Source organism: Ochotona curzoniae, unplaced genomic scaffold (assembly GCF_017591425.1).
Source record: "Ochotona curzoniae isolate NIBS_2020 unplaced genomic scaffold, NIBS_Ocur_1.0 scaffold_3208, whole genome shotgun sequence".
Lineage (NCBI taxonomy): Eukaryota > Metazoa > Chordata > Mammalia > Lagomorpha > Ochotonidae > Ochotona > Ochotona curzoniae.
Genome location: NW_024467106.1, coordinates 1,869,008 through 1,889,447, shown reverse-complemented (window position 1 = coordinate 1,889,447; position 20,440 = coordinate 1,869,008). Strand labels below are relative to the sequence as shown.

The 20,440-nt window shown below is 65.8% G+C and overlaps 2 protein-coding genes across 2 annotated transcripts; one reads left to right on the top strand and one right to left on the bottom strand.

Annotated features, from left to right (window-relative positions):
• Window positions 1–640: 640 nt before the first annotated feature.
• On the top strand, window positions 641–16,584 carry ADAMTSL2 (ADAMTS like 2). The gene is made up of 18 exons (XM_040963357.1): window positions 641–727; window positions 1,105–1,247; window positions 1,498–1,573; window positions 2,239–2,341; window positions 2,849–2,994; window positions 3,111–3,234; window positions 4,803–4,883; window positions 6,354–6,529; window positions 7,885–8,239; window positions 8,914–9,265; window positions 11,823–11,920; window positions 13,368–13,494; window positions 14,058–14,271; window positions 14,350–14,505; window positions 14,873–15,043; window positions 15,559–15,735; window positions 15,930–16,074; window positions 16,465–16,584. The coding sequence occupies exons 1-18, from the start codon at window positions 641–643 to the stop codon at window positions 16,581–16,583; spliced, it is 2,850 nt and encodes a 949-aa protein (XP_040819291.1). The 3' UTR covers window position 16,584.
• Window positions 16,585–19,247: 2,663 nt separating this feature from the next.
• FAM163B (family with sequence similarity 163 member B) lies at window positions 19,248–19,979 on the bottom strand. Its single transcript, XM_040963400.1, has 2 exons — window positions 19,887–19,979; window positions 19,248–19,661 (listed from the first exon to the last, which is right to left on the bottom strand). Exons 1-2 carry the CDS (start codon window positions 19,977–19,979, stop codon window positions 19,248–19,250), a joined length of 507 nt encoding a protein of 168 aa, XP_040819334.1.
• Between the last annotated feature and the right edge of the window lie 461 nt (window positions 19,980–20,440).

Here is a 20,440-nt window from a genome sequence, read left to right as displayed (position 1 = left end):
TCTGAACTCTGGCTGCTGCTGCTGTCTTCCCACTTTGCTGCAACTTGCTGGCAAGGAACGCCCAGGACGACAGACCCTACAGAAGGCTCCCTGGAAGGCGGGGCCTGTGCCGGAGGCCTCCTGCCTGCTGCTCCAGTCTGTTCCTCGGCGGGTGCTGGGCCAGGGTGCTGCCTTGTGCGCGGGAAGGTCAGCCGGGTGGCTCTGGCTGGGTGGCATGAGCCGGACCCACCCTCCCCCACTCCACCTTCTCCCAGGAGGGTGGGAGCACCTATGCCAGGGTGCTGCCTACCCTGGTACCAGCTGGCTGGGTGCTGTGCTCCCTGGGGGCTCACCTGAGGCATGTCGCTGGGAGGAGAGGGCCTGGCAGTCCCTCCCCGGTGGGGACCCTCAGCAGTGCAGAGCTGCGGCCGGAGGGAGACGCAGCCCAGGCGTCCAGCGGCTAGCCTGTGTGCTTCCCACGAGCTCTCCCAGGCTGGGCCCCAGTGTCCGCTGCCCCAGGGAGGCTGGAGACTGGGTGACAGTGCATGGCATCTTCCTCTGCATGCCTTAGGAACGTGGGGCACGGACCTGGTGCCCACGCTGCCCCTGGGTGCCTGGGGCCGCGGAGGAGCGGCTGGTGGCGTGGCCTTCGCTCCCCAGGATGGATGGGTGGCAGTACCCACGCTGGGCCTGGTCCCTGCTGGCTGTGGCTGTTGTGGCTGGGGGAACAGCATCCGCTGAGGCCACGGTGAGTGAGGCTGCGGTGTCGGCAGATGAGGCGCTGTGGTCCCTCCCCCACGGCTGACCCTGAAGGGGTGCGCCCCACGGCTGACCCTGGAGGGGTGCGGCCCAGGGACCCTGGGAGCTTCCCAGATGAGCGGGGCTGGCCTCCAGGGGCGCCCGCGTTCCTGGCTCCTGATGTTGGGCTGGAGAGGGAAAGGAGGAAGGAGGGCTGGGCAGGTGTGCTTTATGGGGAGTGCTGGACCTGTGGGGAGCCCAGCTGGTGCAGGACAGGGCTGGCTGGGGCAGGCTGGACCAGGGCTGGGGGTCGGCAGTAGGCTCTGTGGGTGAGGCAGAGCAGTGCTGCCAGCCATCCCTGTTAACTCTCTCTGGTCTCCCGCCCAGCACAACAGCCCATCGTCCAACAGTCTGGAGGGAGGCACTGATGCCACGGCGTCCTGGTGGGGGGAGTGGACCAAGTGGACAGCATGTTCCCGCAGCTGCGGGGGCGGGGTGATGTCCCAGGAGAGGCACTGCCTGCAGCAGAGGTACGGGCTCAGCACCTCACCCCGAGCACGGATGGCTGGGGGTGCCGGGAGGCAGTGGGTCCTAGGGTGGTCACCTGCATGTCATGTTCTGTCACTGTGGGGCGAGGCCCCTCCTTGGCCTGCGTTGTGTGAGTGTGGGCTTCCCAGATGCCCGCCGTGTGACCCAGCTGTACCTGTGGCCAGCTGGGGGTTTTGAGTCCTCTCCAGGGGGAGCTGCCTGGCTTGTGCCCAGCATCTGTGTCCCCCTCAGGCGCAAGTCCATTTCGGGTGCTGGGAACAGAACCTGCACGGGCACCCCCAGGCGATACCAGCTCTGCCATGTGCAGGTAAGGCCCCGGCTGTAGGTCACGGCCGGCCGAGCTGAGGCAGGTCTCAGGGTCAGGGGCTTCGTCCTGGTCTGCTCCGAACGCTGGAGCCTGGCTCCAGTTGAGCCCCCCACAGGCACACACTGCAGTGCCACTCCCCACGCTGCTGCTGTGTGACTCAGAGTTGGGGTGTCCCTGAGCCCCCCCCAACTCGTCTGGAGACTGCACGGTTGCTAGCTGTCTCCCAGGGGTCCTCCAGATCCCTCCTGTTCTGGGCCTCCCTTTCCTCATGAACTGTGTAGGAGAGAGCTAAGAGAGGGCCAAGCTGAACCGGAACCAGGGACCCTGGGCACATGGGGCTGAGCCGAGCAACAGGCTGGAGGAGGCCAGCTGCTTTCCTGGGATGGTGGGCCGGGGCTTGCGTCCTGGAGTGGTTGGGCAGGGCCTCCTACACACCTGCCAGGGTCTACCATGAGCGGTGGGGGGCTAGCAGGTGCCGCTGCGGAGTTCCCCGAGGACCCGCTCTGCCATAGGGCTGGGGAGCTGGCTGGCTTGGGCTTGGACAGCTGGATGTTGAGCCCGAGTGAGGCCGCGGGAGGCCTCCTCTCCACCACCCCCATGAACCCTGGGCAGCAGCCCCTTCCTGCTTGGCCTGCTGCAGTGGCCTCCCGTGTCCTCGTGCCCAGGAGTGTCCGCCGGACGGCAGGAGCTTCCGCGAGGAGCAGTGTGTCTCCTTCAACTCGCATGTGTACAACGGGCGGACATACCAGTGGAAGCCGCTGTACCCCGGTACCCGCAGCCCCTCTTCCAGCACTCAGGACCCGGCCCAGGAGAGGGCTGGCAGGGGTGGGGGGTCACTGAGCTCCAGCCCAAGCGTCTTGTGGGGGCTCAGAGGGGTCAGCTGCAGGGCCAGGACCTGGTGAGTCTGTACCCTCCTGTGGAAGCCGTGACTCCCTCCCACCCCCGGGAACAGCTTCCTGCCCAGGGGCATGGGAGTGTCCCAGGGTGCACAGGAACGGAGTGGGATGATCCCAGCGGGGACCAGGCATGGCCCTGGAGTAGGGGCCAGAGTGGACGGTAGCCCTTTTGTCGTGAAGGATACAAGTGGTTCAGGCAATAGCATTGCGAGTTCTCGGGGTGAGGGTGGAGGTTGGGGAGCTCGGGGGCCTTGCCCTTCGTCAGGTCTGGAGCCCCTGGACTGTCCAGCCTCAGTCTCCCTGCATGTGCCCAGGGCAGGGGGCAGCCGTGGGCGCCTGCCACCTGCTGAGACCACTGTCTTGCCCCCACCCCGCCCAGATGACTACGTGCACATCTCCAGCAAGCCCTGTGACCTGCACTGCACCACCGTGGACGGCCAGCGGCAGCTCATGGTGCCCGCCCGCGACGGCACCTCCTGCAAGCTCGCCGACGTGCGGGGGGTTTGCGTGTCTGGAAAATGTGAGGTTGTGAAACAGTGCAGCGAAGTGCGGTTGCCTTGACTGCTGTAGCACACACAGGCACCACGCATGCGGGCGGCCGCGGCCCCGCGCCTTCCCAGCGGCATCTCTGCTTCTTGCAGCGCATTGGCTGTGACGGAGTGCTCTTCTCCACGCACACGCTGGACAGATGTGGCGTCTGCCAGGGTGACGGGAGCAGCTGCACCCACGTGACTGGCAACTACCGCAAGGGCAACGCCCACCTGGGTAAGGGTGTCTGCTGCCAGTCTGGGTAATCCGGCTCTGGCGGTCCTCGGAGAATGTTCCTCACCTCTGGGGTCACCCGTCCTCCGGCAGGTGGGGGTGGGCTGGCCAGGTCTGAGCCCCTTCAGCTAGCATTGGATACCATGGGATTGTTGGCTTATTTGAAGGGCAGAGAGAGAGAAACAAAGAGACGGCTCCCGTCTGCTGGTTTGTTTCCCTCGTGGCTGCAAGGCCTGGCTGGGTTGGAGCTGAAGCCTGGAACCCTGGCCAGGCCTCCTGTGGGTTGCAGGTACCCAAGCCCTTGAACCGTGTGCCCGCTGCTCCCAGGGCGTGCAGTTGGGAGCGGAACCCGGGCAATAACTGGGGCACCATGACCAGGGCTGTGGGGGCCTGAGTGACGGTGTTGCACTGTGCCCAGCCGGGGTTGCTTGGGCCCTAGACGCAGCCTGTGGGGCTGTGTGAATGCCACACTCACAGGGTATACTGCGGCTTGCTGCGCCAGTCGGTCCCTACCCCTTTCTCCTTGACCTCCTTGCTGCTGCGTCAGCTTGGGCCCAGCCTCCCCGGGGGCGGAGTGCAGCCCTCGTGGAAGGGGTCACTTGCCCGCTGAACTGAGACCTCCTTGCTGCTGCATCAGCTTGGACCCAGCCTCCCATGGGGGGTGTAGCCCTCGTGGAAGGGGTCACTTGCCCGTTGAACTGAGTGTACATTTTGAGTAGAATCAGCCTGGGTTATCACAACCCAGCGGGGGAAAACCAGGAAGCCAGAAATCTCCTTAGCAGGTGGCAAATGTGAGGCCCAGCATGAGAACTCTTTGCCCACAGTACCCTTGGGGACACCGGGCCAGCCTGGACAGGCCCTGCTAAGGACTGCTGGGGGCCTGGCTGTCTGGGAGCCTGGGGGTCCCATCCCCCACAGCAGGCACAAGCATGTTGGCCTCAGGAGGTTTCAGTGACAGGCCACTGCAGAGGGCGAGGACAGAGAGTGGGCACACCGTCAGCGCTTGGTCCAGACACAGTGGGCAGAACATGCGCTAGGGGAGCAGGCTGGCTCGCTGTCCCTTCCTGCCACAGCCTGGCAGCAGGCTTCCTGCCTGCGGACTGAGGCGGTGCACGGGGGGCGGAGCCTGTGGCATGGGCCTTCGGAGCACCTGCTGTAGGCATGCCGGGTGCCCAGGGGCACCGGCCAGCTCTGTGCCTCCTGCCCAAAGCTCTGCGTTGGGTGTGAGGCAGGCAAGATGCCATTGCCCATTCGCCCCGTGCAGTGGTCCCTGCTGGACCAGGCACCTGTGAACGCGCTCGCGCCTGGCTACACGGCCACGAGGCGGGCCTCACTACTGTACCAGGAAGATGTATGGGAGGTTACATACTTGGTCCCTGGTGGTCCACAGTGTCGTTTGGCAGGGGCTGGGCAGGCACCGACAGGTAGGGGCAGGGTTCGTGGCTGTGGTTGGCACAGGTGTGGGGGGCACTGCCCCTCCCCCATGTGGTGCTCCAGAGGTGGCGACCCCGCCCCTTCACGCCAGGTCGGCCTCTCAGGAAGGTCACGTCTGTCCTGTGTTTTTCCTCCAGGCTACTCCCTGGTGACCCACATCCCAGCTGGTGCCCGCGACATCCAGATCGTGGAGAGGAGGAAGTCGGCCGATGTGCTGGGTGCGTCCTCGGAGCCTGGGTGGCATGCTGGGCGGGTGACCCTGCCTCATCCCTTCAGGGAACCACAAGTTCCAGGCTGGATGCTGTGGGCCCCAGAAACCAGCCGTGTGTGTGTGCGCATACGGGGGTGTCCCAGTGGGCCAGGCTGGGGCTGGCAGGAGCCAGAAACAGCAGAGGGGTGGTCCCACGGGTGTGCAAGGGATTGGTGCAAGGTTGCGAGTGGCAGGATCAGAGGTCAACCCTCGTGCCAAGGCTGTGGCCCTGCCTGGTGCCTGATGGGAAACTGAACCCTGGATGGGGACTCCCTGCCTCGTGGGCTCTGGAGTGACTTCCTAGTGGGCATGGCAGTCCCAGGAGGTGAATGTGTGTGAGCCCTGAGCAGGAGCCACCCCTGGGCCTCCCCCACACAGGGAGCCCTAGGCATGGGGGTGCTCTGTTGAATTCAGCCCCTCTGGTTGGAGCTGGCCTGGGACTCCTCCTGCGGGCAGGCGTCCAACCTGTGCAGGCTGTGGGGAGCCAGGCCCCACCAGGCCTGCCGCTCTGTCGCTGCTCAGTGGCCAGGGCAGTGGTGAGGCTGGGAGACGGTGAGTTCTCGGAGCTGACATGGGAAGCACCTAGGGCGGCTGGGGCAGCCGGGGCGCCCTGGACGTCGGGAAGCAGGCTCTGGCTGCTGGCCTGGGACCGAGCTTGCACCCTGCTCCCCGCCCCCGGCCTCGGCTGCTGTCTGAGGCTCCGGCGAGGGGGCGGGCTCCGGGCAGCCGTGTCCTGCGCCTGTCTGATAACAGATGGCTCACTGCCACGCCTCCATGTGTATTGCGTCAGTGACTTGGGAAGCTGGAGCCCTCTTGTCCGCGGGCCGGTTCCTGGAACCGAACTTGAGGACACTCTTAGAGAAGCGCAGTGTCCCTGGGAGCTGGGGCTGCCTCCCTCCCTCCCATCCCAGCCTGTAGGCTCTGGGGCTCTTCTCCCCATCCCTGCTTTCCTGGGAGGACAGGGCAGCTGGAGGCCCTGAGCTGGGGGTCATCAGAGCTGGGCCCTAGGAGTGTCCCCCGATGGCAGCCTCAGGGGGAAACTGACTGGGATGTGTGTGGGCAGGTCAGTCCCTTGTCTGGGCCCTCGGCAGGCACAGGCGGGGTGGGTGGGGTGGAAGGTCACACACTTGTGTCATTGTCCGCACAGAGAGGTCGGAGCTGGCTGGCTCGAGGTGGCCAGGGTGGCTGAACCTGTCGGTGCAGGTGCTGGGAGAGGGGAGCTGGCTGCAGCAGCTAGATGCCGTCCCTTCCGCCTGCCTGCTGGCTGAGATGGCACACATGGAGAGCTGCCTTCAGAGCCAGAGGAAGGCTTTGCAGCCAGCTGCCGCCAAGCGGCGGACAAGGCTGTGGCTGTGTGTTTAGCCTGGTCCTGGATGGGACAGAGGGGGTGTCGGGGCGGAGCCCAGGGCGCTGTGACCCAGTGGCTGTGTCCTTGCAGCCCTGGCGGATGAGACCGGCTTCTACTTTTTCAACGGCAACTACAAGGTGGACAGCCCCAAGAACTTCAACATCGCCGGCACCGTGGTCAAGTACCGGCGGCCCACGGACGTCTACGAGACGGGCATTGAGTACATCGTGGCGCAGGGGCCCACCAACCAGGGCCTGAACGTCATGGTGCGTGGCTGCGGGCTTGCTACACTCTGCCCCTCGCGGGCCTTGTTCATGTGCTGCTTGCCTCTCATCCGCGTTGTCTCCTACCAGCTCCCTACGTCCCCCCCGCCCTGTCTGGTTGGCACATTTGCTGCGTCCTCCCACCACCCCAGCTGTACCCCATCAATCTGAGCGCTCCCTTCCTCTTGGGGATCCCCCAGGGCGCTCAGGGCAGGCAGCAGGGTCCCCTCTCCTGGGGGACCCCCTCCTACCGTGGAGCATGCTGCTGGCCAGAGGGAGCCTCCCCATGGGGCTGCCCCTGCTGGGTCGGCAGGCTGGTGGCTCCTGGCTCTGCTTCCTAAGATGTTCAGCTTTCTGGAAGCTCCCAGAATTTTCTGGAGGTGGGGGAATGTGGCTCAGGGGTGAGTGTGACTGGGATTTGCCCCACTGCCCCCGACTCCATCGGAGCTGGCTGCAGCTGAGCTCTGGGGCGTGCTGCCAGCTCTGGCCTGCCCAGTGGCTCCTGCTAGTCCTGGCGGCCCCCTGGCTGTGGCCGTGAGGATGGGAGCATGGTCTTGGGGGCATGTCCCCAGGCCCCACCCTTGCACAGGACCTCAGCTCTAAGCTGTGCTATGGCTCCATTCCCCTCAGCTTGCCCAGGCTGGTGGTGCCCAGCACTGGGCCCCATGGCCAGTGTCTGGGCAGATGAGAGCTCCTGGGATGCTGGTGCTAATGGGAGTCCTGCAGGCAGGACAGGGGCCTCACGTTTGGAATAAACAGCCCAGGACAGAAGGAGAGACCCCATGGGAGGGGGATCTTGGGCAGCAGGGCTGAGTGTGGCGGAGGCTGCCGCAGCCTCGGCAGGGAGCACCGGGCCCTGTGCCGGCTTGGCTTAGCTGGGTGGGCGGACAGATGGACGCGCACTAGTCCCTGCTCCTTTCTGTGTCTGGAACAGCCTCATGGGGCCTCGGAGCTGCCCAGGAGCTGCTCAGGAGGGACGTTTTCTGCCACTAGCACCCTGTCCCCATTCCCTCCAGGGCCTCTGTGGAAGCTGCAATGCCCTGTGAGGCTGGGACAGCCAGGCCACCCCTGGGAGCACTGAGCTGGCTTACCCTTCAGGGTTATTCCAAAGCAAGGCAGGCCTTGGTCTTCCTGCCCCCGTGTGCCTGCCCAGGAGGCCTGTGGGCGGTAGCCACCCCTCTTAGCACCCATGTGCAGGGTGGGCCGCTCCCGCCCCCCAATACTCTTGTGTGCCAGTGTCCTAGCCTGGGGACCAGGCTGTCCCTGGTGTGGGGCGGCAGGTGCCTGGCTCTGGGAGGGGCATGTGGGGGCCAGCACTGCACAGCAAGGCCGGCTGGGCAGCTGTGGTCCCTCCCCAGGTGTGGAACCAGAATGGCAAGAGCCCGTCCATCACCTTTGAGTACACGCTCCTGCAGCCGCCGCACACACACCGCCTGCAGCCTCTGTACTACGGCTTTGCTGAGCCCGCCTCCGACAGCGCAGAGAGCCAGGAGCTGGGCCGCGCAGGCCTGCTGCGCTTCCTGCAGCACAACGGCTCCCTCTACGGCCCGGCCTCCTCCGAGCGGCTCGGCCTGGACAACCAACTGTTTGGGCCCCCGGGGCCGGAGATGGAGCTGGGCCTGGGCAGGGGCCCGCAGACCAACGAGGTGTGCGAACCGGCCAGCGGCAGCGGTGGGGCCTGCCAGGGCGCCCCCAGGGGCCAGGGCTTCCGAGGTACAGGAACAGCAGGGCGGGGGGAGAGGGGCCAGGCACCTGCAGACCTTGGGGGTGGGACTCGGTGCCAGGCTAGCTCTCAGGCTGTGAGAGGGACACAGCACACCCAGCACTCACACGGGAGAGGGACGCCACGGCCACCAGCACTTGGTGTGCTTGTTGCTCACTGCCTCCCGCATGTGCCGTGACCCAGCTCATCTCGAACCCTGGCAGTGTCAGCCTCAAAGGAGCAGGCGGTGCACCGCGTGGGTGTCTGGAAAAGCTCGGAGCAAAGTGGAGCCTGAGTCCATGTGTAGCTTTCCTGTGTACATGCTGAATGTGGCCCCTGCCCCCATAGCACGATACCGTCTGTCCGGCTGCACCTGCCGACAGGGACCCAGGCAGTGCAGGGAGCCAGCTGTCGCTCCCTGTACGGCTTGAGCCCTCGCTCACAGCGCTGGGCAGCCCAGGCCCAGCGTTCCCACGGCCTCCCTTCTGTCCCTGCGTCCTCTCGGGACAACGCACTGATGAGCCAGTTCCATCCCCAAGGGCCTCTTCCACCCAGCCCCCACGGGGACCGTGTGGGTCGCTACAGGGGACCATGGCGGCCCACACGGCCTTCTGGGAGCTCAGCGCCTCCTCGCCTGGGTCTCTCTCCCAGGCCCTTGATGTCGCCGCCCCGTCTCACTCTGCAGACCACAACGCCACTGGGTCGTCGCTGGCGGGGGATGAGGGTGACCAAGAGATGAACACCCATTTCACGTCCCGGGGGTTCCTGTCTGCCAACGCCATCTCTGGGCAGCTGCTGGGCACCGGCTCGGACTCCAAGGAGTTTGCGCTCAACGAGACGATGAACAGCATCTTGGCCCCCGGTGGCCCCGGGAACGCCCCAGCCGAGATCCTGCACGCTCACCAGGAGCAGGAGGAAGGTGGCGCCTACCTGGAGCTCAGCAGCGAGCCGCTCGCCAACTCCTCCTCGGAGGCCCCCTTCCCCAACACCAGCGCCAGCCTCCCCACCTCCGGCGGCAATAGGACACACAAGGCCAGGTAGGAGGCACCAGCCAGGACCTGGAGGGCAGTGAGCGTGACCACGTCCTGCCATGTACCTGGCCGTCCACGTGTCCTCCCAGGGCAGGGGCTGGAAGGGGGTGGTGCACGGCTGTGAGCCAGGTGTAGAGGGAGAGGGGGATGGGTCTCCGGGCCTGAGTCTGGGCACACCGTGGCAGAGGGGCCTGTGGGCAGGAGCCTGCTTGGACTAGGGACCGTCTGGAAGCACAGTGGCTGCAGGCCCGCCCAGTCACGCTGCAGGGCCATCCCTACTGACGAGCCTTGAGGTGGCCAGAGTGATCCAGGCAGGTGCAGCCAGCTTGGCTTTGCCTGGGCTCTGAGCGAGAGGGGCCCTGGGGGCTGGAGGGCCGAGACGGAGGGGCCGAGTCAGACAGTGCTGGCCTGCGACCTCTGGCCAGGGCTATCTCAGCTGCCTCCCCCGTCCTTGCCTGGTCCCCCTTGGGCCCAAGACCACGTGGTGATGCAGCTGCATCTACCCAGGTGACTCAGAGCCCAGCACGCACACACGTGCTGTGGCAGGAGGGCAGGGCATACAGTGAGACCCGAGCCGTGTCCACCCAGGAGGGCTGGGCCGGGACCCTGCAGGCTCAGGTGTGAAGTGATTCCCAGGCCAATGGCAGTTCTGGGGTCCCTGGTGGCCGCATTGGGGTCTGTGGTCCCCCTGGCCCGAGTCATGATACCTGCTAGTGCTTGGCTGTTTCCGCTGTGGGTTCACAGATGGGTCATGGGGATGCCACGGGGCCAAGATAGCTGTGCCTGGGTGAGTTGGCCACAGGCAGAAAGCCGTGTCCGCTGGTGGGCTGGCGGCATCAAAGGCGACCCAGAGCGGGAAGCCCGATCCCATCCGCCCTGGCTGTCAGGGAGGGGCTCATTCCTACCCACCAGCAGGGTGGAAGGGAGGGGAGCGGCCCTCTCTGTTCTAGTTTGTGCAAGGCCACCTCCAGGCTGCTGGGTGACTGAGAGTCCTCTCCCAGGCCAGAGTCACTGTCCCAGAAGCTGAGGTGCGGACAGGACATGGAGGGGCACCCATGTCCTGGAGCCTGGGTGCTGCCGCCCTGGGAGACCCCTGCTAGGGCGGCCAATGAGATGAACAGGCAGCCGCTGCAGGGGTGAGCTGGGGCCTCCAGTACCAAGCACCCATGCTGCCCACTCAGGGCTGGCGGGCAGGGAGGGGCCTGGCCATCTCTGCGTTCGGGGCACTTAAAGCTGCTGAAGGCGGGGGGCATGGTCTCAGCTGAGCCCTGGGGTGCTGGCTTCAGGCTCCTCCCCACCCTCATTCTGATTTTCTTACTTGAAAGACAGAGTGACAGAGAGAAAGATCTTCCATCTGTTGGTTTGTTCCCCAAATGGTGACAATAGCTGGAGCTGTGCTAGTCCACAGCCGGGAGCCAGGGGCCTCTTCTGGGTCTCCCACGTGGTTGCAGGGACCCCAAGCATTTGGGCCACCTCACTGCCCTTCTAGATGCATTAGCAAGGAGCTGGATGAGAAGTAGAGCTGCTGGGATCAAGCTGGCACCATGTGCGATGTTGGGCTACAGGTCAGGGCTTAACCCGCTGTGCCACAATGCTGTTCCTCCCTGCCCCTGCCAGTTTCTTGTCCTTTTCTTTAAAAAGAGAGGGTGGGAGCTTCTTCCTGGGAAACCAGAGGCGAGGGTCCCACAAGTGGTGTTGGAGGTCCTGGACTCCCCTCTCTGCGCCGACCTCCTGGCCCCGTGCTGCAACCCCAGGTCCCCAGAGCGGAGCGGGGACAGCTGTCAGAACACCCTCTGTCCACAATCAGGAAAGCACCCGGCGGGCCGGGGGCCCAGATGTGAGCCGTGTCAAAGGGTCACTACCGGACCACGTTCTGCTGGCGAGGCCCGGATGACCGGCTGTTGGCTGGACTGGCTCCGCGGGCCCTCAGGGGCTGCAGGCCAGCTGGACGGCAGTGTCTCCGAGGGGATGCTTCTGCCACGGCTCCCAAGCTCCCTGCACCAAGTGCAGAACAAGCCTACACTTGGCCCCTGAGGTTTGGCCCAGGCGTGCAGACTGGTTCAAAGATCCGGCCGCTCTTAACCACTGGTGCACTGGCCAGGAGGCCCAGGGGGTGGTGGACCCAGCCCGGCTGCTGTGCTGCACCCCCTGCAGTCCTGTGGAACCCAGCTGCCACCTGCCTCCGAGTGGCCAGGGTCCCCCATCCAACCAGTGCCCCTGCTGAGGGAGGTGGGGACAGGAGAAGATTCTGGAACATTCTCAGTTCACAAGTACCATTTTGGCAAGGAAGGGAATCTGGGGAGAGGGTGAGACACCTGCATGTAGTAGTCGCGATGCTCTGGGCCCCAAAGTCTTGGGCACCCCCATAGGGGCATGTAACCAGCAGCTCCCAGGCTGTGTAACCACCTCGGTGAGGGGCACTCTGGACTCCCAAGGGCGGAGTTCTGCCTGGGGCTGAGGGCAGGTGTAAGGATTGGAGGAAGAGCCCCCCCAGGAACCTCTCCCCGCCACCCTGCAGCAGACACGAGGCCTTTCATGCCCACTCTGGTTGACTTCCTTCCAGGACCCGGCCCAAGGCGCGCAAGCAAGGTGTGAGTCCGGCCGACATGTACCGGTGGAAGCTCTCCTCCCATGAGCCCTGCAGTGCCACCTGCACCACAGGTGTTGGTCCTGGGCATGGTGGGGTGGGGCTCTGCCAGACTGGAAGCCTGGCATGGTGGGGTGGAGGGCGGCTTCTCTGGGACCCTCTGTCCCTCAGCTCCAGGACACATGGCTGGTGGCCAGAGGAGCAGTGAGGTCACCCAGAAGCCCCCAAGGCGAGCGTCCGCAGGGGCCTGATGAGCAGCCCTGGGGGTGGTGGCCTCTGGCGGACTGGGCACTGCGTAGCCCGAGTGTGACCAGGACAGAAGGCTCCAGGGACAGACCTGGCGGCAGTGGGCTTTGGGCAGTGTGCCTAGCGTCCGAGCGGATTTCCAGTGTCGGGCTGGGCCCGCGTGGGGGGTGGAGAGTGAGGGAGACGGGAATCCACTCCCCAGGGAGCCGCACGTTTTCACATGAGCACCCCTGACTAAGGCTGGATGGGCCGGGTTTCCAGGTTGTGGTCTGCCCCGGGACCCCATGGCAGTGATGGAGAGAGCTGGCCAGACTCTGCCTTTCACTTGTTGGGGTTCATCCCATCCCACCCCCACTGCGTGGCTGGGGGCAGTGCAGCGAGGCACCACAGCCTGTCTGGGAGGGACCTGTTTGGGGGTGCACAAGTCAAGGCAGGCGGAGCTTGTGTGGGTGCTGCCACCAGGAGGACCCCAGGGCAGGACTGCACCCCGCAGGGGTCTAAGACCTGCAGTGACCCAGGCCCACCTGGCCGGGACGTTGGGGAGGGGTGCAAGGCCCTCTGTGCTCAGGGAGGTGGGCTTCCTGACAGCAGAGCTGTCAGTGTGGCCCAGGGCGTCGTCACACCTGCCACCTGGCAGCGCTAGCATCTTCCTCACAGACCCCGCCCCCCCGGCCCTTGTTATTGGCCTGTGACGCTCCCAGATCCCCCCAGCTCCTTAGCAGGGCTGTCACTGCCCAGAGAGGCATGGCAAAGTGCCAGCTTGTGCCAGGGGGTTGCTGTGTTGTCCCTGCTGCATGCTGTGTGTGAGCCCAGCGAATAGGGAGTGGGCAGTGGGAGGGTACGGGGGAGGCCAGAGAGCAGCCAGGTCTGAAGGCCCCGGGCCTCCTGGGAGGGTGGACAGGCCTGGTATGGGTGGATGGGCACTTGCTGCCCCCAGAGGGGTGGCTGTGAGTGCATATTAAGGAGGGACGGGGCGTCTGACACCTCAAGTCTCCTTAAAGCCCAGGGCTGATAACAGGGTGGGGAGGGGTGCAGAGAGAAGGGCAGACTTGGGGTCATGGGCAGGGAGGGGGCTTGGACCCATCCAGCACTCCTGCCCGAGCACCCCCTCCCCCTGCCCTGTGATACCATGAGCTGGTGGGGGGTCACCATCCTTCAACGTCCCTGGCTCCGAGGTGTCCGTGGACTTGGCCACGGCCACAGCCCCCCGTGGAGGTCTCCAAGGCCCTCTGCTGACCCCGTGGCTCACACACCCTTCCCTTGTCCTGGCCCCAGGAGTCATGTCGACCTACGCCATGTGTGTGCGCTATGACGGTGTCGAGGTGGACGACAGCCACTGCGACGCCCTGACCCGGCCAGAGCCCGTGCACGAGTTCTGTGCCGGTAGGGAGTGCCAGCCCAGGTACCCGCCCAAGTGCCCGGGGCAACAGCCACATACCCGCCCCCGCCCTCCCCTGCAGGACAGTGGGGGCCCTGGGTAGGGGCAGGCGCAGTGCGGGGTGGGGGGGGTGAAGCTGACGGGTGCTTCCCACAGCAGGCACACCACCCCGTCCAGTCACCTCGGCTGCTGAGGCCCACGGGGCGCAGCCAGGGGTCCTGAGGCCACTGACTGGACACGCATGGGTGGGCACTGGTGTCCAGCCCTGGGCCTCCTGTCCTGCAATGCAGTATCATTGATCCCTGGGCGGCGGCCAGGGCACGAGCTGGGGCAGCGTGCCCATAGTGGCCCTGCAGTCTCTCCATCTGCTGCGGGCAGCCTTGCCTGCTTCCTGGGGAAGGGCAGGGAAGTTCAGCCATCCCCAGGGTGGCCTCCTGGCCCCTTGCCTTAGACCAGCTGTGTATGGCGCAGCCCTCCCCCACCAGGACACCTCAGTGATTCGGGGCAGTGCAGGGTGGGGTGTCAGGGGTCCCAGCCATAGGTGGGGTCGCTGAAGGCCGCCCTGCCTCCGCCCCGCCCCGAGGCAGGTGGGAGACCAGCAGCTGGAGCGAGTGCTCCCGCACCTGCGGCGAAGGCTACCAGTTCCGCATCGTGCGCTGCTGGAAGATGCTGTCGCCTGGCTTCGACAGCTCCGTGTACAGTGACCTGTGTGAGGCGGCCGAGGCCGTGCGGCCCGAGGAACGCAAGGTCTGCCGCAACCCAGCCTGCGGGCCGCAGTGGGAGATGTCCGAGTGGTCGGAGGTGAGCCGCGGCCAGAGGCTGGGCAGTGGCCTTGGGCCTGGGCGGCGGGCCCGTCTCACGCCCGCCCTGGCTTCCCAGTGCACGGCCAGGTGTGGGGAGCACAGCGTGGTGACCAGGCACATCCGCTGCTCAGAGGACGAGAAGCTGTGTGACCCTAACACCCGGCCCGTGGGCGAGAAGAACTGTACCGGCCCGCCCTGTGACCGCCAGTGGACGGCGTCCGACTGGGGCCCGGTGAGCTCCGGTGCTGGGCATGCGACTGGTCTGCCTGCCCGTCTTCCACTCGCCCACTTGTGCTTGCTGGTGGGAGTGGCTGCCCTAACCCCCCTGCACCTCCGGTAGTCAAAACCCTAACCCTGAGCCATGGCCTTGGGGCTCAGAGCAGCCCCGTCTTGCCCACACCCCGTGCTCCTTGTCCTGTCAGACGTCAGCCGCATGCCTTTCTCTGTATTCCCCATCCTGCAGGCATTATTTATGCAACTAACACAGAGATTGTTATTTTAAAAGGGGGTTACCACAGCAACTGCCTCCCACGCTGCCTGGGGGATGGGCCCTGTGGAGTGTCCCCCCTCCTCACCGGGCACCTGCCACCCTCCTGCAGTGCAGTGGGAGCTGTGGGCAGGGCCGTACTATCAGGCACGTGTACTGCAAGACCAGCGATGGACACGTGGTGCCCGAGTCCCAGTGCCAGATGGAGACCAAGCCGCTGGCCATCCACCCCTGCGGGGACAAGAACTGCCCGGCGCACTGGCTGGCCCAGGACTGGGAGCGGGTGAGTGTCTTGGAGCCGGTGGGGAGCCGGCTGTCCTGGGCCTGGGCAGTGCTGGCCAGCCAGGAAGAGGAGTTGATGGCCACAATGGATACAGATCTCATTGCTGTGACTGACACGCAGGGAGCTCCCTGCAGCCCCCTGTTGGGCGCAGGCTCTGCCGTGCCCAGGAACTGGAAGTACGCCCCAGAGCCAGGGGCACAGGGCAGGCTCTGTGCCTATGATGGCTGTCTGCTTGTCACCCACTGTCACGTTGGGCCAGTCACTTCCAATCTGCTCACAGGCAGATCGCTGCTAACCCGGTCATCTCGGCACAAATCGTTTTCTGCTAAATCGATTCTGGCGGCCATACCCTTGGCCTTTGGCCACTAACCGATTTGTGGCCAGACAGCCTCTTCAGGTCCCCGCCTGGGGCCCAGCGGCAGCAGGACACGACATCCATCCTGGGCACCCCACTGTTGGCCTGGCATCCTCCCAGCCCTCGCCTCTGGTCTGTTCCCTCCATCCCCGGCCCCCAGTGCAACACCACCTGTGGGCGTGGAGTCAAGAAGCGTCTTGTTCTCTGCATGGAGTTGGCCAACGGGAAGCCGCAGACACGCAGTGGCCCCGAGTGCGGCCTGGCCCAGAAGCCCGCCGAGGAAACCACGTGCTTCGAGAGGCCTTGCTTCAAGTGGTACACGAGTGCCTGGTCTGAGGTGAGCGGATACCATGGTCTGCTCCCTGTCAGCAGTGCCGCCAAGACCCAGGACCACGGTGCGGCTGGGGAAACTGAGGCAGCTCCAGCTGGGGCCCTGCCTCCTCAGCTCCAGCATGTAGTCCTGCCGGGCCAGGGGGGTGGGGCCTGGCCAGCAGGCTGAGGCTCCCCTGCCCCCTCCCTGTCCCCCATCAGTGCACCAAGACCTGTGGGGTGGGCATGAGAATGCGAGATGTGAAGTGCTACCAGGGCACCGACATCGTGCGTGGCTGTGACCCGCTGGTGAAGCCCGTGGGCAGACAGGCGTGTGACCTGCAGCCCTGCCCCACTGAGCCCCCAGGTGAGCAGCGGTAGAGAGGCAGGAGGCCAGGTGGGGGCGTTGCTGGGAGGTGTGGGAGCCAGGGCCTGGAGGGGGAGCGAGCAGGACGGGCTGGGGGGCAGCCAGTGCTGCTGCCTGACCGTCCGTGGCTCGAGGCCCCGGGAGCCGAGAGCGCAGACGGCCAGTGCAGGTGTGGGACAGTCCACCAGCACTCCAGCCCTCTCAGCCAGGACACCGGGCACGGACCCAGCTGACTGTGAGTGGAGGCACAGGTGAGGTGGGCAGTTCAGGCCCTGGGCCTTGGGGTGAGACTGCAGGAAACTGGACGCCTGCCGTCTTTCACGCCCCTGAGGTGGACGCGCGGCCCTGCCCTGTCCAGCAGTGTTCTCACGCACTGTGCTGCTTCCTCAGACGACAGCTGCCAGGACCAGCCCGGCACGAACTGCGCCCTGGCCATCAAGGTGAACCTGTGCACCCACTGGTACTACAGCAAGGCCTGCTGCCGCTCCTGCAGGCCGCCTCGCTCCTAGGTGCACGGCCGCAGGCCCCTGGGATCCAGCCCCTGGGATCCAGCCCAGTGAGGCGGCTGAGCTGCTGCCGTGCTCTGCCTTGCCCCTGCTCTCCGGGGTGGCGCCCCACCCAAGCATTCGTCCGCACTGCCAGAAGCCGTGTGGGTCTCAAGGATCCTGTATTTGGGGCTGAACCCTCACCCACATGGCCCCAGGGCCAGCGGTGGGGGCGACACTTGCGCACAGTCCAGGCCACATGCACGTGGGCAAGTTCTTCCGGAGGAACCTGAGTTGGTACAGCCTCCCCCTTGGGCTCCGCGGGTGAGGGGGTGGTGGCCCAGGTGCCCCCAGGGTCCCTGGGGTAGCCAGGTGCCTGTCACCCAGAGTGCCTGTCCCCTCCCTGGCCTGCAGGAGGCGCCCACCGCGCTTTTTGCCTGGGAGACTTCTCTCCGGGTGCTTGGGTCTCAGCAGTGAGCAGCTCTCAGCACCCTTTTGTGCACATCAATAAAGTGGTCGTGTTTACGTGGCCTGGAGGGGTCCCTGTCACTTTTGTTGGGGGAGGCGAGTGTCCCGTGGTCTGGGATTTGGGGCTCCTGGCGGGGAGTCGAGGGCAGCAAGTGTGATGGGCACTGTGCCCAGGGGGTGCCAGGACCAGGCGCTCAAGTGAGACTGGGCCAGAACCTCCATGGGGTGGGGGTCCTGCAGGGATGAGGTGGGTGGACGGGTAGCGGTGGAGACCACTGCCGAAGGAAGTGCTTGCTTTGGGCACAGTGCTGGAAAGGACACAGCCATGGGGGCCCAGCCGGTCCCCCAACTGGGACTCATGTCAGGGCTCACCGTGGCCCCTGCTGGATTCAGAGAATGGAGGCAGCAACCCAGCCTGCTGTGTGCGTCTAGGGGGGCGATGCAAACTTCTTAGAAGTGTATTTATTTGAGGGGTGGAGGAGAGACCACAAGAGAGTCCCCACGTGGTTTACTTCCCAAACACCTGCAATGGTCGGGGTTGGGAGCCGAGAACCAGATCCAGCTTGCCCATGTGGGTGGCAGAACTGAGTCCCCGGGCCGTCACCCAGCTGCCCAGCATCTGCAATCAGGACCCGAACTGGGGAGCTGACCCCAGCACTCCGGCCTCCCCCAGCTGTGCCAGCCTCTGCCAGGGCAGCCTTCTCTTTGCTGCCAGGTGCTGAGGCTGGCAGATACACCTGCTCAGGCCGCCTGCCCAGCTTGAGCCCAGCAGAGTGGCCGTCTCCGGGGCCTCTGCCTGGACCTCTTCCGGCTGCCCCGTCACAGGCCCCGCTCCACTCCGCAATCTTCTCTCCATCCGAACTTCTTCCTGTCCTCTCCTTCTTGTCAACACCGGGGGCTAGGGGTGAGACTGCCCGCCACACACAAGGCCCCGGACCCCATTAAGGGTCAGGTTGCTGGTCCGAGGGGAGACTGGCCCTGCTGCCCGGGGATGGGCACCGTGTGCTGTGAGGGTGACTCTGGCATCTGCAGTGGCCAGACAGAACCCATGGACGGTGTGGAGGGACGCTTTTTTGGTGTCGTCCTGGTCCTCGGGAGCCAGGGCTGCGTCATGGTCCGGGAGTGGGCATGGGGACAGCTTACAGCACTCCGGAGAGATCTAAGTGGGGAGACGGGGCCCAAAGCGGGACAGCTGCCTGCACCCCTGCTCTGCCACCAGCAGAGCACACTGAGGGGTGTGGGCTCAGAAAGGGGATTCAAGGATCCAAGCGGGAGCAGGAGGGGAGTGGAGGAGCGGGCACCCAGACATGGAGTCCGCCCCGAGCCTGCCAGGGGCTCGTGGAAGCCACAGCCTCACTTCATCTGACAGGCAGGCGCCTTCCCAGACAGGTGCCAGGGAGGAGGGGTCAATTCCTGGAGTTGGCACCCTGGGTTCTGGGCATTCTCTGGGGAAGCCAATGGTGTCGTTTCTGTAACGTTTTGGGGTACCTGAATTGGAGCTGGGAGGAGTGGGGGCTCAGAGACATGCTCAGCGGGGACTAGGTGGCAGCAGGGCGTGCCCTGGCGACTGCAGGGGAGGAGTAAGACGGGGTGGGCTCTCTCTCTGGAGACCTGGGTTCCCAGATGGACAGGGAGCATGCTCCTGGGGTTCCATCCCAGTCCCTTGGTGGGCAGAACAGTCTCTTGTGCCCTGCCCACCTTGGCCCCACTCCCCGGGCAACAGCACCCACACTTGGGCCTCCCCTCACCAGATGTGGCGGCAACCAGGTCTCTGGGACGGAGCTGCCCGGAAGACGCTCGTGGGAGGAAAGCGGGCTCCAGGTGGAGCAGGTGCCAGGTGTGACCGTGTACACGCGTGTGTGTGTGCCGGAGAGAGGGGCCCTGCGGTCAGCGTGTGGTCCTGTGTGTCAGACAGCTGGAGCAGGTGGGAAGGTGAGTGGGGAGAGCTGACGCCTGCGCCGAGCGTGTGCCCACAGCCCTGCTGCCCGCTGAGCCTGGCCCCTTGGCAGCCCTGGGCCCAGTGCCCGCATCAGCGCTCCCACCATCCTACTGTGTCCACTCAGCCTCTTTCCTGTCCCGGGCCTGGGGTGCCCCTGGGACGGGGGTGTGAGAAAGATTCCAGCAAGCCCCAGGCCAGGGTCCAGGGTGCCGTGCCGTGTGTGGGGGGGTGGGGAGCGGTCCCGCAGAGGTCACAGGGGCGTGGGGGCAGGTGGGACGCGGTCACACGTCAGTGCTGACGCTGCGGCTCCGGGCGAAGGCTTCGCGCATGGTGGAGAGGCGGTTGGGGTTGAGGGCCTGCAGCCCCCCAAAGCTCCCGCTCGGGGGCAACTGCAGGTCGTCCTGGCTGAGGCTAGTGTAGACCATGCGCTGCCCGCCGTTGCACAGGCCCTCCTCCTCGTCGTCCTCGGGCTCCTGCAGCAGGAACGAGGGCGGCTCGTGGTGGGAGCAGCTGCGGCACAGGGCGCGGGCCTGTGGGGACCGCTGGCCGGCGGAGCTGCAGGCAGCCGGGTAGAGCCCGGGCCCGTTGGTGAGCACCAGGCTACGGGTGGAGGGCAGCGGGGGCAGCTGGGAGTGCACGGCGAAGTCGGGCTCCTCCTCGTCCTCCTCCGACTCGTCCCTCTTGCAGCAGTAGTACTGCGGGTGCAGCAGGGGACCTGTGACCTGCAGCCCTGCCCGCCCGCTGGAGCCCCGCCCTCCGCCCCGCCCCCGCCCGCTGGAGCCCCGCCCCCGCCCGCTGGAGCCCCGCCCTCCGCCCCCTGGAGCTCCGCCCCGCCCGCTGGAGCCCCGCCCTCCGCCCCCTGGAGCTCCGCCCCGCCCGCTGGAGCCCCGCCCTCCGCCCCGCCCTCCGCCCCGCCGTACCTGGAGCCGGCAGTAGCAGAGGACGGCGATGATGCACAGTAGGATGACAGTGGCCAGGACGCCCCCAGTGATGACCACTGTCCCGGCTGTCATCCGCCCGCTCTGCGTCAGCAGCCTGCAACACGCAGCACGGGCCGGGTCGCCCAGGGCCCCTTGCCACGAGAGCCCCCTCCAGCTCATTTCAGGGTCGGCCGGGTGGGGCTCACAGGCAGGACACTCAGGCCCACCTCCCAACCCTCCGTGTTAACCGGCGGCATCCAGAACTCCGTCGTCCTGCACGCCGAGAACCAGCTCCTGTGAGAGCCCTGGGGCCGGCATTTACAGCGTCTTCCGGAATGCATTAAGTATGTATTTATTTTTTGAGAGAGAAAGAGACCTGGAGTAGCCAGATGTGGTTTCTCTTTCCCAAACGCCTGTGACAGTCAGAGCCAGGCCGGACCAGAGCCGGCAGCTGGGGACTCACGTCAGGCCGTTCCCTGCGGCTTCTCGAGCCGAGCAGCCAGAAGCAGGCGTCAGACCTGGGTGCCCTGCTAGGGACGTGGCCGTCCGACCGT